Source organism: Puma concolor, chromosome B4, assembly GCF_028749965.1.
Source record: "Puma concolor isolate L17-30 chromosome B4, mPumCon1.1.hap2, whole genome shotgun sequence".
Taxonomy (NCBI): Eukaryota; Metazoa; Chordata; class Mammalia; order Carnivora; family Felidae; genus Puma; species Puma concolor.
This window is the reverse complement of record NC_141673.1, coordinates 52,429,837-52,445,186: the sequence shown is the minus strand read 5'-3', so window position 1 is coordinate 52,445,186 and position 15,350 is coordinate 52,429,837. Positions and strand designations below refer to the sequence as shown.

Below are 15,350 nucleotides of genomic sequence, written 5' to 3'. Positions count from 1 at the left end.
CCGGCATCCCTCCCCGGGGTTTTATGGGCCTGGCGCGGGTGCCTGGGCACAGAGCTTTCTGGCAAAGGGTGGCCGCAGAGGGAGCCGGCTGCACTCTCGCCGGTGCTTAGCGCTCACTTGTCCCCAGCGTGGCACCAGCGGGGTTCCAGGCGAGTTCGTCCTCCCCCAGCCCCTGCCCCCCCCCCCCCCCCCGCGCCACCGGGGACCTGCTATCCTGAGGCTGCTGGCGAGAATCTGACGAGGCGCGGAGTCCCAAAGGGTGGAACGCGTGACTGCCTTTACGAACCTTGTGGTTTCTTTGTTTTTCTCCCCGTGGAAGTGTCTAATTGCAGAGACTGTAGTATTTATTCACCATCTGCCTTTACCCTTAAAAAATTTTTTTCCTTTCCACGTTTAAAGTGTTTTATATTTCTGAATCCGGAACAGCCGTGACTATCAGATGAAACATAAGCCTTCTCCCCTGCTTTAGAAGAAAAGAGGAGAAAATGACCTGATTTCAGCTATCGCATGCAGGTGGTGAATGATCAATTCCAGTTAAATCCTGTGACTCATTCTAGATCATGAGAAAATAGTTGTGGTTTAGATTAACCCCAGCAGGTTTCAGCACCTGGTGCCCAGCAGGTGCTCTGAAAAAGCAAAGGGAGCATATTCGGTTGTACATACAGGGAATCCAGAACTGTCAGGTCGGTTGAAATAAGTCAGCGCTGGACAGAATATCCTTGTCTTTGTTAAAGAAAAAGTCATGAGTATGTATGCTCCTCCGTTCAGCACCCCGCGTCTGGACAGCAACCTCACAAGGGAGTGTGTTTCATCCTGCCTTAAATCATTCGCTCCAGCTGGAGGCACTCTTGTGGCCATTGTATCATTGCTCTGCACTGAAGCAGGACTTCATTTAAACGATCTCAGAAGGATGAGAATTTGTGGGGGTACTTGATAGACCTTTGGAGAAGGAAATCTTATCTACTTAGGCAGAATATGCCTGTGGCCCTGAATCTTTGAAAAGAAGTATCAGGGCATTGATTGGATGCCTGGGATTCTTTATCACAGCTTGACTTCAGAAATCTAGGACCCAAATCATGTATTCACAGTACTCTTCCCAGAACTCCCAAGAAGGATATCTGCATACTGTCATGGGCTTGGGCAAAACATACATACCTCTTTTTAGTTTCTTGACTCCATATATATGTTTTTTAAAAATTTTTAATGTTTATTTTATTTTTGAGAGAGAAAGAGGAGAGAGAGTGTGACTGGGGGAGGGGCAGAGAGGGAGAGAGGGAGAGGGAGAGAGAGAGAGAGAGAGAGGACACAGACTTGGAAGCAGGCTCCAGGCTCTGAGCTATCAGCACAGAGGCCAATGCTGGGCTTGAACCCACGAACCATGAGATCATGACCTGAATCAAAGTCAGATGCTCAACCGACTGAACCACCCAGGCGCCTATCCATATATATATATATATATATATATATATATATATATATATATATATATACACACACAGATACATATACATGTATCTGTATATATATGTATATGTGTGTATATATATATATATGTTTTTTTAAAAAGTCTACCTTATAGTAATTTTAAATTCTGAAAATTGTTTCTATCTACATACCAATTCCTAAGTATTGGAAGTTGTGGGGAAGTTTTCAGTATGCCTAATCTGCCGTCAACATCTGAGAAAAAATATTGTCATAAATGACAATTATAAATTGTAAAACTGAATACTATTAATAATGTTTGGTATATCTTGATCCTTGAACTTTTAAGTAATAAGTCTAAAAAAGTGACTTGAAATATGATTTAATTCATTTTGAAATTGTAGAAAAATATAGCATTTTCAGAGTTGATTCTTTTTAATAAAATTTACATGGGAGGGATTGCCTGGGTGGCTCAGTTGGTTGAATGTCAGACTCTTGGTTTCAGCTCAGGTCATGATCTTGCAGTTCATGGGTTCAATCCCCAACCCCACCAAAATAAATAAAGTTAAAAAAATTAAGCTCACTAAAAAAAATAATAAAATTTATGTGGGAATAAAAATTGTCATGTAATTTCATTTCAAGGACAATAACACATACTTCTCACATGGAATTCTGAATAAAAGCCTAGTATGAATATGGCATAAAGTCTTTATGTATTATAAATACATTGTCTTGATATATTCTCCCATTTATTCTCTTTCATAGATTTGGGATTTTAGTCAAAGAAGTTTGTTTAAAGTTGTAGATAACTTTAAATAATAGTTATGTTATCTATAGTTATATTTTTAGCTTGTAGTCTGTAATTAAACATACAAACTGTTTTATCTTCAATGAGTAAATGTATCATAGAATTTTAAGGTACATGAAAATCTCCAAATAAGATTGTTAAAATGGATTATTCCACAAGTGAGAAAGCAATGACATTATTTTGATAACTTTTGATATTTCACTGAAGTTTCCTTCATAACTTAGTTCACGTAAATGTCTTTTCTAAGACAAATTCTGTAAGTAGAGAATTCTCTTCATAAGTTTCATAAATATTAATTATACTGTGCTGGGTGATTTATAGTTAATCATCATAATAATTTACTGAGGTAGATATTATTCCTCATTTTAAAGATAAAGTATCGAGACTGAGGTTAAATAATTTGTTTGACACTAGGGACCAGAGTTGAGTGGTGGTCTGAATAACTCCAAGCCTGTGATGTCATGCTTTTGTTTTTGTTTTTACACGGCTCCAAACAACTGTGGAAGCCACCATTCTATGTGCTAAACTACATTCTAGTGGCCATAGGATATTTTTTATTTAAAAAAGTAATATTATTACCTTTTATTTTAACAAAATTGACTAAAATTTAGTAAAAACATGTTTTAAAAATTTTATAATGATTCGGTAGAATCAGGTTAACTTTTAATTTTATTTTTGATCTAACGTGTTATTTCTTTCCAAAATAACAGATGTATATTTTTGTTTTAGGAGTTGACACAAAGTTGAAGTTCACTCTTGAGCCATCTTTAGGTCAGAATGGTTTTCAGCAGGTAACTTTGGTTTTTTTTTTTAGTTTTGAAAATACTCTTATTTTGGGGTATCGGTAGGGCACACTGAGATATATTCTCAAAGTGGGAAAATTAGCCTATACTTTGACCTGCATAAGATGAGTCAGTTTTTAAAATTATAAATAAACTTATGAGGCTACAAGTGGCCCGAGCTTATACTTGCAATGAAAAATTTTGTACTTTCTCTTAATGATGCAAGTGTGAAAAAAAATTAAAAAAGCCAAATATCTATTATTTTGAATCCGTAATACATGTATTTGTTTCTGAACCAGAGCTTCCCAATCATTGTGTGTGTGTACTGCACAGGGGTCACAGGTGTGTTAAGAGTACCTAAGGTGGGGGGTGGGGGTAGGGCTTGGAGTAGTTATATGTAGCTGAAAGAAACTCTGTTTATCTTAGTGTGCTGTATGAATTTTATCATACTTTGTGGATGTCAGAATAGGAAACAAGTTGAAAAATGCTTATCCGGGTCAGTATCACTTTGCCAATATTTCTTCTGTGCTCCTAGTGGTACGATGCTCTCAAGGCAGTTTGCAGACTATCAACAGGAATACCAAAGGAATGGAGGAGAAAGGTAAGGAGGATGCATAGGGCTCAAAACAAAAGGATCAGCTCTCCGTTCCTCTTTAAAATGTCTGAAATGTCCAAAAGAATATTCTAGGTTTAGTAATTTGAAAGCTGTCTTTCTTCATTATCTATGCATTTAATAAGTATTTATTGATTATTCCATGCCAGGTACTGTTCTGGGTCCTGAGGATACAGGGAGTGGGGGTGGTGGTGGAAAACAACAGACCAAAATTTTGGGCCTCATGGAGCTTACAAGGAATGCAATATAAAGTGTGTCAGATGGTGATGTGTCATGCATAAAAATAAGGCAGAGAAAGAAATAAGGAGAGTTGAGGGGAGAGGAATGGAAGTAAGGAGGTGGAATTTTAAATAGCAAGGTGACATTTGAATAGTTGGTGAAGCAGCTACCTGGGGAAGAGAACTCCAAAGAGAGGGAACACCCTTAGGCTAGAGTATCACAAAAGCGAATAACCAGGATGGCTGAAGCCCAGTGAACAAAGAGGATGCAATTGGAGAGAGGGTCATAGAGATAAATGTGATGGGGTTAGAGGATGGTAGATCATGTAGGACCTTACAGGCCGTAGTAGGACTTTTGCCCAGTCTGAGATGGGAAGCACTGCTAAGTTTTGAGATAGGGAGTAACAGCACACAACTTACATTGTAAGCAGACCTCTCTGGTTTGATAATATGGACAAGGGCGGAAACAGGGCGATCAATGGAAAACTTGTGATAATTCAGGCAAGACATAGATCAGGGTTACAGTAGTGGAGATGGAGAAAAAGGATTAAATTCTAGATATATTTCGAAGGCCGAGTTGACAAGAATTCCTGTTAGGTTGAATATAAGGTATAAGAGGGATGTCAACAATGACTTCAAGGTTTTGACCTGAGCTTCTGGAAAGTTAGAGCTACTGTTTACTCAGATGGAAGGGGCAGATGTGTGTGTTCATATGCATGCATGTATCAGTCGACGCAGTGGTAGATTAGATGATTGGTTTGCTATCTGTTGAGGTTGAAATGCCTATTAGACATCTAAATAGAGGGTGTCAGGTGAACAATTTGGATATATGATTGTGATGCTTAGAAGAAAAATCTGGCTGGAGATATTGATCAGTGTTATTTCTGCTAAATTGTGTTGAAATGCCAAAACTTGAAATGCTTTCATATAAACCTAGTCTTAATACCCCTAGAATTTGAATGGTGGGGATTCTTCATCTTCAAAATATACATTAAAAGTCTTTCAGAAACAGCTTTTCAGGAGAAAGTAATCAAAGGAGTAAAAATATCCAGTGACTCTTTTTTTTTTTAATTTTTTTTCAACGTTTTTTTTTTTATTTATTTTTGGGACAGAGACAGACAGAGCATGAACGGGGGAGGGGCAGAGAGAGAGGGAGACACAGAATCGGAAACAGGCTCCAGGCTCCGAGCCATCAGCCCAGGGCCTGACGCGGGGCTCGAACTCACGGACCGCGAGATCGTGACCTGGCTGAAGTCGGACGCTTAACCGACTGCGCCACCCAGGCGCCCCCCAGTGACTCTTTTAAAAAAGTTTTTCATGGGGCTCCTGGGTGGCTCAGTCGGTTGAGCATCCAACTTCGGCTCAGGTCATGATCTCACGGTTCGTGAGTTCAAACCCCGCATCGGGCTCTGGGCTGACGGCTCAGAGCCTGGAGCCTGCTTCAGATTCTGGGTCTCCCTCTCTCTCTGCCCCTCCCCCACTTGTGCTCTGTTTCTCTCTGTCTCTCAAAAATAAATAAATGTAAAAAAAAATTTAATTAAAAAAAAAAGTTTTTCATTATAAGACCCTGTCAGTTTTGTGTGTGTGTGTGTGAGAGAGATGGAGGGATAATTTAAAGGCAGAGGCCCTGCCATGGTGAAAAAAGACCCATTCTCCATGAATGACCAGGTGGCTCGTGTCCATGTACAGAGAGCAATTCAGAGTCAAGTCTAACAAGTATATAACATAATATAGCTAATCCAGTGAACTGAAATAAAAATGGAATTTTTTTTTTGTTCTCTTAACAGTATCCATAATGATTGGATCATTGCTTGCTGCGTAGCAGAAGCTCAACAAATAATAAAGAAAACAATAAATGAAAGGCTCTAATTGGTTCAATTCAGCACAGCAAACATTTCAATGAAAAGTTGATTTCTACAAGTGGGCTATATATGGTCTAGGATCAGTTCCCATTTTCTTGTTAGATACAATAACTATTTTTTTAAAGTTTATTTTGAGAGAGAGTGCGCGTATGTACGAGTGCATGTGAACAGGGGAGGGGCAGAGAGAGAGGGAGAGAGAACCCCAAACAGGCTCCCCACTGTCAGCACAGAGCCTGATCTCATGAACTGTGAGATTATGACCTGAGCTGAAACCAGGAGTTGGTTGCTTAACCAGCTGAGCCACCCAGGCACCCCTGTGATAACTATTTTTTAATAAAGAAGGATGAAATTATATATTTTAGTGTAGCGTTCTTTTTTATCTCTTAATATTTTAGGTTTGGTTGACCTTGGCAGATCATTATTTGCACAGTATAGCTATTGATTGGGACAAAACCATGCGCTTCACTTTCAATGAAAGGAGTAATCCTGATGATGACTCCATGGGAATTCAGATAGTCAAGGTAAGTCCCCTGAGTTTGGCCTACTGTCCTGACTTAAAAGGAAGATTCTAAGAGCCAAGTGTTTACTGGATAGAGGATCAGACCTTATGGTCTGAATGTCTATATATTTTCTGCTTTCTTATTTCATTAGTTAACAGTCTTTTAATGGGAACTTTGACAGTATCTTGTCTTCATAAATTTGTATGTTGGCAGTAAGAAGAAAATGTTTCTGTTCATATTCTATTTGCTTATCTTACTTACTTGATAGGAGATTGAAATTTCTTTTACTTTCTTTAGCATGGGTCAGTGCTGTTAACTGGATTTTTACATAAAAGTCACAGATTGAGAAATTTAAAGTTAAGTATATTTCCTATTAAAATAATTGGGCTCTTATTAGGGCCTTTGATAATTCCTTAACTGTTAATTTATGAAGATAGATTGACTGATGGGTCTACTTTGAACCAGATGGTCAAGGGTTCATGCCAGCTGTGGAGGCAGCTGTGGTTTGCCTACTGGGATTATTACAGTTGATTAGGGCCTGTTGCCAAAAGCCAAGGATGCTGATTCAATTTGATCCCACTACTGTTTTCTTACATAAACCTCCGGCACATGGCTTTTGATTTTATGAGTTCATTACAGTGTAATGCTAAGTTGGGTTATTTTTAATGCTTATTTATTTATTTTGAGTGAGAGAGAGAGGGAGAGAGAGAGAGAGCATGCATGTGAGTGCGTGTGTGAGTGGTAGAGGGATAGAGAGAGAGGGAGAGAATCCCAAGCAGGCTCTGTGCTGTCAGCGTGGGGCTCGAACTCATGAACCATGACATCATGACCTGAGCTGAAAGCATGGGTCAGAGGCTTAACCGACTGAGCCACCCACGTACCCCTAAGCTAGGGTTTTAAAAGGGAAGTTGTCTCATAAATTTTGGCCACCGGAAGATGGCTAAGTTTTTGGCAGATTTGAAGATACTTTTCTCATGAGGAAGTACTAACTAAAAGAAGTTTCTATGTGATCTAACTTGGTCTGTTTCAGACAAATGTTGAAAACAATTATAAAATTTTATTTTGTATGTTTTAAAAGTGTCTGCACTATCCATATTTCAGCTCTTTATTTGGAATTTCAGAATGTTTCTCAGAAATGAAGTATTCCATATATTTTTAAAAAATGTTTTCATTTATTTTTGAGTGAGCGTGAACAAGCAGGTGGCGGAGGGGCATAAAGAGAGGGGGGGCAGAGGGTCAGAAGCAGGCTCGGCGCTGACAGCAGAGAGCCCGATGCGGGGCTTGAACCCCTGAACTGTGAGATCGTGACTGAGCTGAAGTCAGATGCTTAACTGACTGAGCCACCCAGGTGCCTCAAAGTATTCCATATTTGAAATATTTTCTTTCTGTTTAAATTGTGAATTAAGGCAATGTACATTTTATAACAATCATGTTATTAAGAGAATGTTTCATTTTTCTCATTGAAGTAAATGCTCTGTCAGTAAAATGACATTAGCTCATGAAAATCATAGTCTCTGCTTAGTTATTAAATGATATATATTGCTCTCATTAAATATTAAAGTACAACAAATGTTTCTGTCCTTATACAAATTTATAAACCAATTTAGATAGATTTCTGTGTCTTGGACAGAACAATTTTTCTGTCTCTCTGCAATATAGTTTGCATTTTTTGCTATTTTGATTTTTCTCCTTAATATTAGAGTTTTAATAGGTAAATATTACATTGTGTTTTCGAGAAAGGAATAATGTTAGCATCTATCATATGTGTATTGACGTGACCATTGTTTTATCTGAGACCTAGTATTAAAAGAAACTGTCAATTTATATAGAATTATAATGCAATTTTTGTTAATTCTGAATCACATTTGTATCACTTCTGGAAACAACTTTAATAGAAAATTAGAAAGAAATTTAGAAAATTTGACTGAAATTCCCCTTGAAAATGTCCTTAGTTAACTATATCCGAATAAAACTGGAAAAAAATGTATCTTTGCATATTAGAAAATGTAAGGAGAAAGAAAATTAAAAAAATTGTTTTTGGCTTGTGTCTAGGGTACATATATAGTTTTAAAAACTAAAATCCATGTTGGGGCACCTGGGTGACTTAGTCGATTAAGTGTCCAACTCTTGGTTTTGGCTCAGGTCATGATCTCAAATTTTGTGAGTTTAAGCCCCATGATGGGTTCTGTGCTGACAGTTCGGAGCCTGCTTGGGATTCTTCCTCTCCCTTTCTCTTTGTCCCTCTCTACCCTCTCAAAATAAATAAACTTAGAAAAATAATCAAAAATAAAATAAAATAAAAATAATAAAAAACTAAAATACATATTCTATTTAGTGCTGAAGCAGAGATACAACTAAAGGCTTTTTTTTTTTTTTTTTTTTTTTTTTTTTTTGTAGAGAAAATAAGGAGCCATTAGAAAAGATAATTGTTTCTCTTCTTTAGGATCTTCACCGCACAGGCTGCAGTTCTTACTGTGGCCAGGAGGCTGAGCAGGACAGGGTTGTGTTAAAACGGGTCCTTTTAGCCTATGCTCGATGGAACAAGAATGTTGGTTACTGCCAAGGCTTTAACATCCTGGCTGCTCTAATTCTGGAAGTGGTGGAAGGCAATGAAGGGGATGCACTGAAAGTGAGTATCAGGCTCTGAAGAGGGCAACTGAAACTGTCTGAGAGTCAAACGTTGGAACTGTAATACCTCTTCCTTGATGACCCACCGCCTTCCGAGGGTTTTGCTGCGCATTTGTAATTACCCATAATAACATTTCCCCCACGTTAAAGCCAGGTCAAATGATGGACTCATGTAACTGCCAAATGTGAGTAGAATCATTATGTTTTTAGTCTTGTTTATGAAACAGCATATCTTTAAAATTTTTTTTAATGTTTATTTTTGAGAGAGAGAGAGAGAGAGACAGAACATGAGTGGGGGAGGGGCAGAGAGAGATGAAGACACAGAATCCAAAGCAGGCTCCAGGCGCTGAGCCGTCAGCACAGAGCCTGACGCAGGACTGGAACTCACAAACTGTGAGATCATGACCTGAGCTAAGGTCAGACGCTCAACTGACTGAGCCACCCAGGTGCCCCTGAAACATCATATTTTTAAAGCAAGTTGAATACTAATTGTATTAATTATCCATTGCTGCATAACAAATTAGCTACTTAAAATAGCAAACATGATTTACCTCATAGTTTCTTGGAGTCAGGAATCTGAGTGCAGCCTAGCTGGCTCAAAGTCATATTGTTGTGACATCAAAACTGTTGGCTGGGTCTGCAGTCTCATCTGAAAGCTCACTTGGGGACAGCATTCACTTCCAAATTTGTTCATGTGGTTGTTGGCAAGATTTAATTTCTCACAGGTTGTTGTACTGAGGGCCTAAGTCTGGCTGGCTGTTGGCTGGAGGCCTTTTTTAGTTCTTTGCCATGTCTCCGTTTCTCAACAAGGCAGCCAGCATCCCTCAGAATAAGAGTAAAAGAGAATGAACAAGGTAGGAGAGATTCATTTGCAGACTTGTAGCCTATTATTAGTTACATTTTCATTTTTGTTACATCCTATTCATTAGAAGCCAGTCATTAGGGCTAGCTCTTACTCAAGGAGAAGGTCTTACACAAGGGTGTGACTACCAAGAGGTGGGACACGAAGGGTCATGTTAGAAACTTCCTACTTTCCCACAAGTTATGCTTAATTCAGGTTGGGTCTTGTTACTGGATTGCTTTACTCTTTCACATATGGGGTGAGGTATGGAGGAGGTAGGCTGAAAGTGAGTGTATATTATGGAAGGTATTTGCATGGAGAAAGGTTGTGGAGGTGAATTATATTATCTTTTAATCTTTGATACCTGGAACCTTTATTTGTTTAAAAAAAAATTCTGGAAACACTTTGAGATGGGTCACAAGCAATTTAAGCTTATGTGTTGGAATGTGAGTCAGTGAATCACCAGAAATAATCTTTATGAGAAATGAAGCATTTCACATGTGCAGGATGACTACTCCCTTATTAGCTTGGGGCAATATGGGGTTGCTAATTCATGTTTGAACTCTCAATCTGCTATTGATTGCAATGCTTTCTGATGGGTGGAATAGATACTTAGTCTTTGTATTCAAGAGCCTCCCCCAACCCCAGCCTTGTGTTTGATTGTGGTAAATAATCTTAATGATATTTCCAATCACTGACTAATGTCATACGGACAAACAAACAAATATTTCTTCTCGTTTTGTATGTATCATGGTGGAATTAATTATAAAGCCAGCCTGACATAGTCTAAATCCGTATTCACCCTTTCACTTTTTCCATTCGCGTATTTAAGGAAACAGCTCTGAAGCTACATGTTCATCAAATAAGTGGGGGAGGGAGGAGCCGGAGACAAATAAATGTATGAATTTAAACGTTTAAAACGTTTTTTATCAAGAAGCAGTTTGGTTTACTCAGTCTATCAGCTTTAGTCAGTTTTTTCTTTTCAGATGTAATTTCTATGCCTATAAAATGAGAACTGTTCTGTTGAAAAGTTAGAATAAGCAATTCAGGTTAGCAGGTGAGGTGGAGTAGTTTGGGGGAGGGGATATACATGCCAATCAAATCATGGAAAGGCTCAGTGATACTTGGGAAACTAAATGCACATAAAAAAGATGGATTAGATAAAGCTGAGGAGCTGCATATTTATATTTCTGCCTCTAAGAAAATGAACTCTGTGAAATGAAATGACATCATCATCATTTAGGAATCTTGTGGTTAGACATTGAATATGCAGAGGAAGATTAGATTCATGAAGAATCATTTCAGATGCAAAGGAAGATATTGGTATCTGTGTTTTTTAGCAGCTATTTTGGCCTCTGCAAATTTTTTTTTTGCAAGTTTTAATTATTAGGCAGATATATAGTTTATTTTAGAAGGAGGTGAACCATTTCCTTGCTTTTCAGCACTTACTGTTTTTTCTTAGTAACTATTTTTAACGACTTGTTAAAATTTTGACGCTCCTTCATTAGTTATTTTTTAAAAAATACATAATTTTTTTAGAGCAGTTTCAGGTTCACAGCAAAACTGAGTGGAAGACACAGATGTTCCATATGCCCCCTGCCCCAACACATGTGTAGCCTCCCCCATTATCACCATCACTTCTCAAAGGTACATTTGTTACAACCCATGAACCTATATCAATGGGTCATAATCACCTAAAGTCTGTAGTTTCCATTAGGACTCACTCTTGGTGTTGTACATTCTGTGGGTTTGGACAAATGTTTAACGACGTGTATTCGTCATTAAAGTGTTTGTAGAGAGGGTGTTCACTGCCCCAACAATGCTCTGTGCTCTGCCTATTCATTCCCCCTGCCCTCACCCCTGGCAACCAGTGATCTTTTAACTGTCTCCACAGTCTTACCCTTTCTAGAAAGTCATATAGCTGGAATCAGAGTATGGAGCCTTTTCAGATTGGCTGCTTTCACTTAGTAATATGCATTTAAAGTTCCTCATGTCTTTTCATGGCTTGATGGCTCATTTATTTTTAGTGCTGAACAATATTCCATTGTCTGGCTGTATGTAGTTTGTTTTTCCATTCACCTACTGAAGGACATCTCTGTTGCTTCCAAGTTTTGGCAGATATGAATAAAGCTTCAATAAACATCCATGTGCAGGTTTTTGTGTAGATGTGAGTTTTCACTTCCTTTGGGTAACTACCAAGGAGTGTGATTGCTGGATCATATGGTAAGAGTATATTCGATTTTGTAAGAAACTTACAAACTGTCTTCCCAAGTGACTATCCAATTTTGCGTTCCCGCCAGCGACGAATGAGAGTTCCTGTTGCTCCACATCCTGGTCAGCAGTTGGTGGTGTCAGCATTCCAGATTTTTGCCATTCTAATAGGTGTGCAGTGGTATCTCATTTTAATTTGAATTTCCCTGATGACGTATGATGTGAAGCATCTTTTCATATGCTTATTTGCCATCCAAACACATCTTTGGTGAGGTATCTGTTAAAGTCTTTGGTCCATTTGATCCTACTGATTATTTTATTTTGAGCTTTCAGAGTTCTTTGTGTATTTTGGGTAATAGTCTTTTATCATATGTGTCTTCTGCAAATATTTGCTCCCAGTCTGTGGCTTGTTTTCTTATCCTCTTGACATTGTCTTTCACAAAACAGAAGTTTTTATTTAAAGAAATCTAGCTTCCCAGTGACTTTTTCCATGGATTGTATCCTTTGCTGTTGTATCTAAAAAGTCATCACCGTACCTAAGATCATCTAGGCTATGCTGTCTTCTAGGAGTTTTATAGTTTTGCATTTTATGTTTAGGTCTGTGATCTATTTTGAGTCATTTTTTTGTGAAAGGTGTAATTTTTGTGTCTAGATTCATTTTTTGGCATGTAGATGTCCACTTATTCCAGCACCATTTGTTGAAGAAACTGTTTTGCTCTATTGCCATTATTTATCCGTTTTTTTTCCCCAATGTGTGGTCTTTGAAATATAGTGATGGGTGGAGTGACATACCTAACAAAACACACAGCTATCTCTTATGTCCTATGTCAGACTTAGAGATGCCTTTGGACAGATAATTTCAATGTGTCATAAGAATTACTATGATAATTGGAAATTTGTTTTTCTTGTTTTGTGTAATTTTGAGAGATCATAGTTTCTTTTTTATTTTTTAATTGCTAACTGCTATCTTCTTTTTTTAAGTTTATTTATTTTGAGAGAGAGAGCAAGGAGGGGAGGGGCAGAGAGGGGGAGAGAGAGAATCCTAAGCAGGCTCCGCATGGCCAGTGCAGGGCTCTGTGCAGGGTTTTAACTCACCAACTGCAAGATCATGACCTGAGCCGAAACCAAAAGTCGAAGGCTCAACCGACTGAGCCACCCAGACACCCCCATGATTTCTTTTTAAAGCTTAAGTGTCTCTCTCTCTATTATATCCTTAGATAGAAAGTGCAGTAATAGAGAGACTCTTACTTTTAAATTTTACCTTTGTGATCCTCTAAGTCCCTCTTCTCCTTAGAAGTAGAGTGCAAGGTCCCCACCAGGATACTCTGTTCTCTCGGACCTCTGCATTCCCCCTCAACTGGCCCCAGTCTCTCTAGGACTTCCTTCCTCCACAGATTGAATATGCTGTACTCCTTTTATTGCTAAACTCTACCTGTCCACTCTTGGAATAAAGGTCTCCGAGGGACCTTCTCAAGAGTATGGCCCAGCCTTATTAGTCAAAACTATGACCCGAAAAAGTAGAAATTACAAGCCAGGGATGAGGGACAAATGGGCCCTTGTCAGGTCTGGGAGATAATTTTCTTGGAAAATAGAGTTTTGTGTAAGACAGAAAAATCAAAATGTGAGACAGCTACTTCTCTACCAACATATAGGGTTAGCTATGATTCTGTTCTTAATCTTGTTTTTCCTGGGCTCTGGGGACTCATTGGTTTTCTGGGGTGGGGGAAGACCTAGCAGAGTGTACAAGCTGATGGGGAAAGAACCGGAGATTGACATATAGAACTCTTGTGTGTTCTGCTCGGTCAATCTAGTGGTTCTTGATATCTTAGAAAAGGTAATGCAAGTAGAAAAGTCAGAATGAAAAGAGTAACTTGAAGAACTTGTGAGACAATCTTATGAGAGAAATCCAGATTTTAGAAATACCGTACATTCACACGAAACCTTGTTGCAGTCTCCTGGGAGAGGAAAGCCACTATCAGTTTCTGAGCTGATGCTAAGTGAATCCTGAGACTTGCTTTAGTTGCAGTGTTTTATGATGGTTCAGCTCTTGGTTTTCATATTAAGGTTGTAAAACTGTGCTGACATCAGGGAGCCAGCATTGAGATTCCTGCTGGCTGCTGATGAAGTACGTGCTCCATCACTTCTGAATGGGGCGGAAGGTTGTATAAGCACAGCTACTTTGGGAGTGAACTTAGGTCTAGTGGCCCATCTAGGAACTTTAGACTGACACATTTAAAGAATGATGTACTTTGGCTAACCGCATTTTTGAATATGTCCCTTCTATTTAGGACATGTTAGGGATCCCAGGTTTTAGGAAGTAATCTTATTCTTTGTATTTTTCTTCAGATTATGATTTACCTTATTGATAAGGTACTTCCTGAAAGCTATTTTGTCAATAATCTCCGGGCATTGTCTGTGGATATGGCTGTCTTCAGAGATCTCTTGAGACTGAAGCTCCCTGAATTATCTCAGCACCTGGATACCCTTCAGAGAACTGCAAACAAGGAAAGTGGAGGTAGTGATGATTCAGTGCTCTTATACCTGTGAAAATATTTTACTTTGATTCCACTGTACATCTGAGCCTAAACCTTGAATGGAAATGCTTGTTTTCAGGTATTTCTGTTAGTGAGAGTACGGTGCAGTGAAATAGATTGCGAGAGAACAAGAATAGAACTGAAAAAATGATAGGGCCACATGCTGAACCTCTAACTGGTCATGGTTAGGAAGTCAGTCAAGAACTTAATACTTTCGCAGTATGAGATCAACAACTGAAATGATGTATTGCACTCTAGGTGAAGAATGGTGTCCATGTCTTACCATCTAGTTACGCTGCTCTAAGCTGGCACCTATCTTATAGGAGTTCTTTAAAACAGAGCGACAGGTACAATTTCACACAGACTACGGTTTTGCCTGAACCATTGAGGCTATGGAGAGAGGAATATGTGTTTTCATTAAGTTTTAGGAGATACGTCAATAGTCTTTTGGATTGAAACGTTTAATTGCTCCTTTTATCTATTCATGGTAAGGGTATTTAGATTTATCAGAGATGAGTGGGTCAGCTCATTCTGGAGAAAGGCTCTCCAGGACGGCCAGCTAGAATCTGCACCCTGAAGGAAGGCACTAGGTTGAGACCGGGATGGAAACTCGGGTCTGTAAGCAGCTCCGAGTCGCTGCTGTCTGGTGGGCATCCCCCAGCTTTCCGAAGCACCCCAGCTAACGGCTGTGAATGTACCCACTGCCTGCACTGCCCTGGCTATGCTCAGGATACCAGGAAAACAGTGAGAGCTTTTCTGTGTTTCCTGTGATCGGTTGCCAGCCCCCCACCCACACATTCAAATCTGGGAAAATTTGAAACGATCTGAAGACCTAATCTGTGATTACAGTACACTGGAAATTTTAGTGACACCTGGGAGTCTCTCGGCATTTCCTTCTAAACCATTTGAATAATCTCATTTAATTTGGCCG

The 15,350-nt window shown here is 38.9% G+C and overlaps 1 protein-coding gene across 4 annotated transcripts in view; it reads left to right on the top strand.

Annotated features, from left to right (window-relative positions):
* TBC1D30 (TBC1 domain family member 30) overlaps window positions 1-15,350 on the top strand; it is an 85,782-nt gene that overhangs the window by 45,698 nt on the left and 24,734 nt on the right. For all 4 annotated transcript variants that reach the window (XM_086712902.1, XM_086712903.1, XM_086712904.1 and 1 more), the window contains 5 exons: window positions 2,960-3,021; window positions 3,548-3,613; window positions 6,101-6,226; window positions 8,649-8,834; window positions 14,232-14,400. In XM_086712902.1, the coding sequence (XP_086569028.1) occupies window positions 2,960-3,021; window positions 3,548-3,613; window positions 6,101-6,226; window positions 8,649-8,834; window positions 14,232-14,400 (609 nt within the window). The remainder of the gene's footprint in view (window positions 1-2,959; window positions 3,022-3,547; window positions 3,614-6,100; window positions 6,227-8,648; window positions 8,835-14,231; window positions 14,401-15,350) is intronic.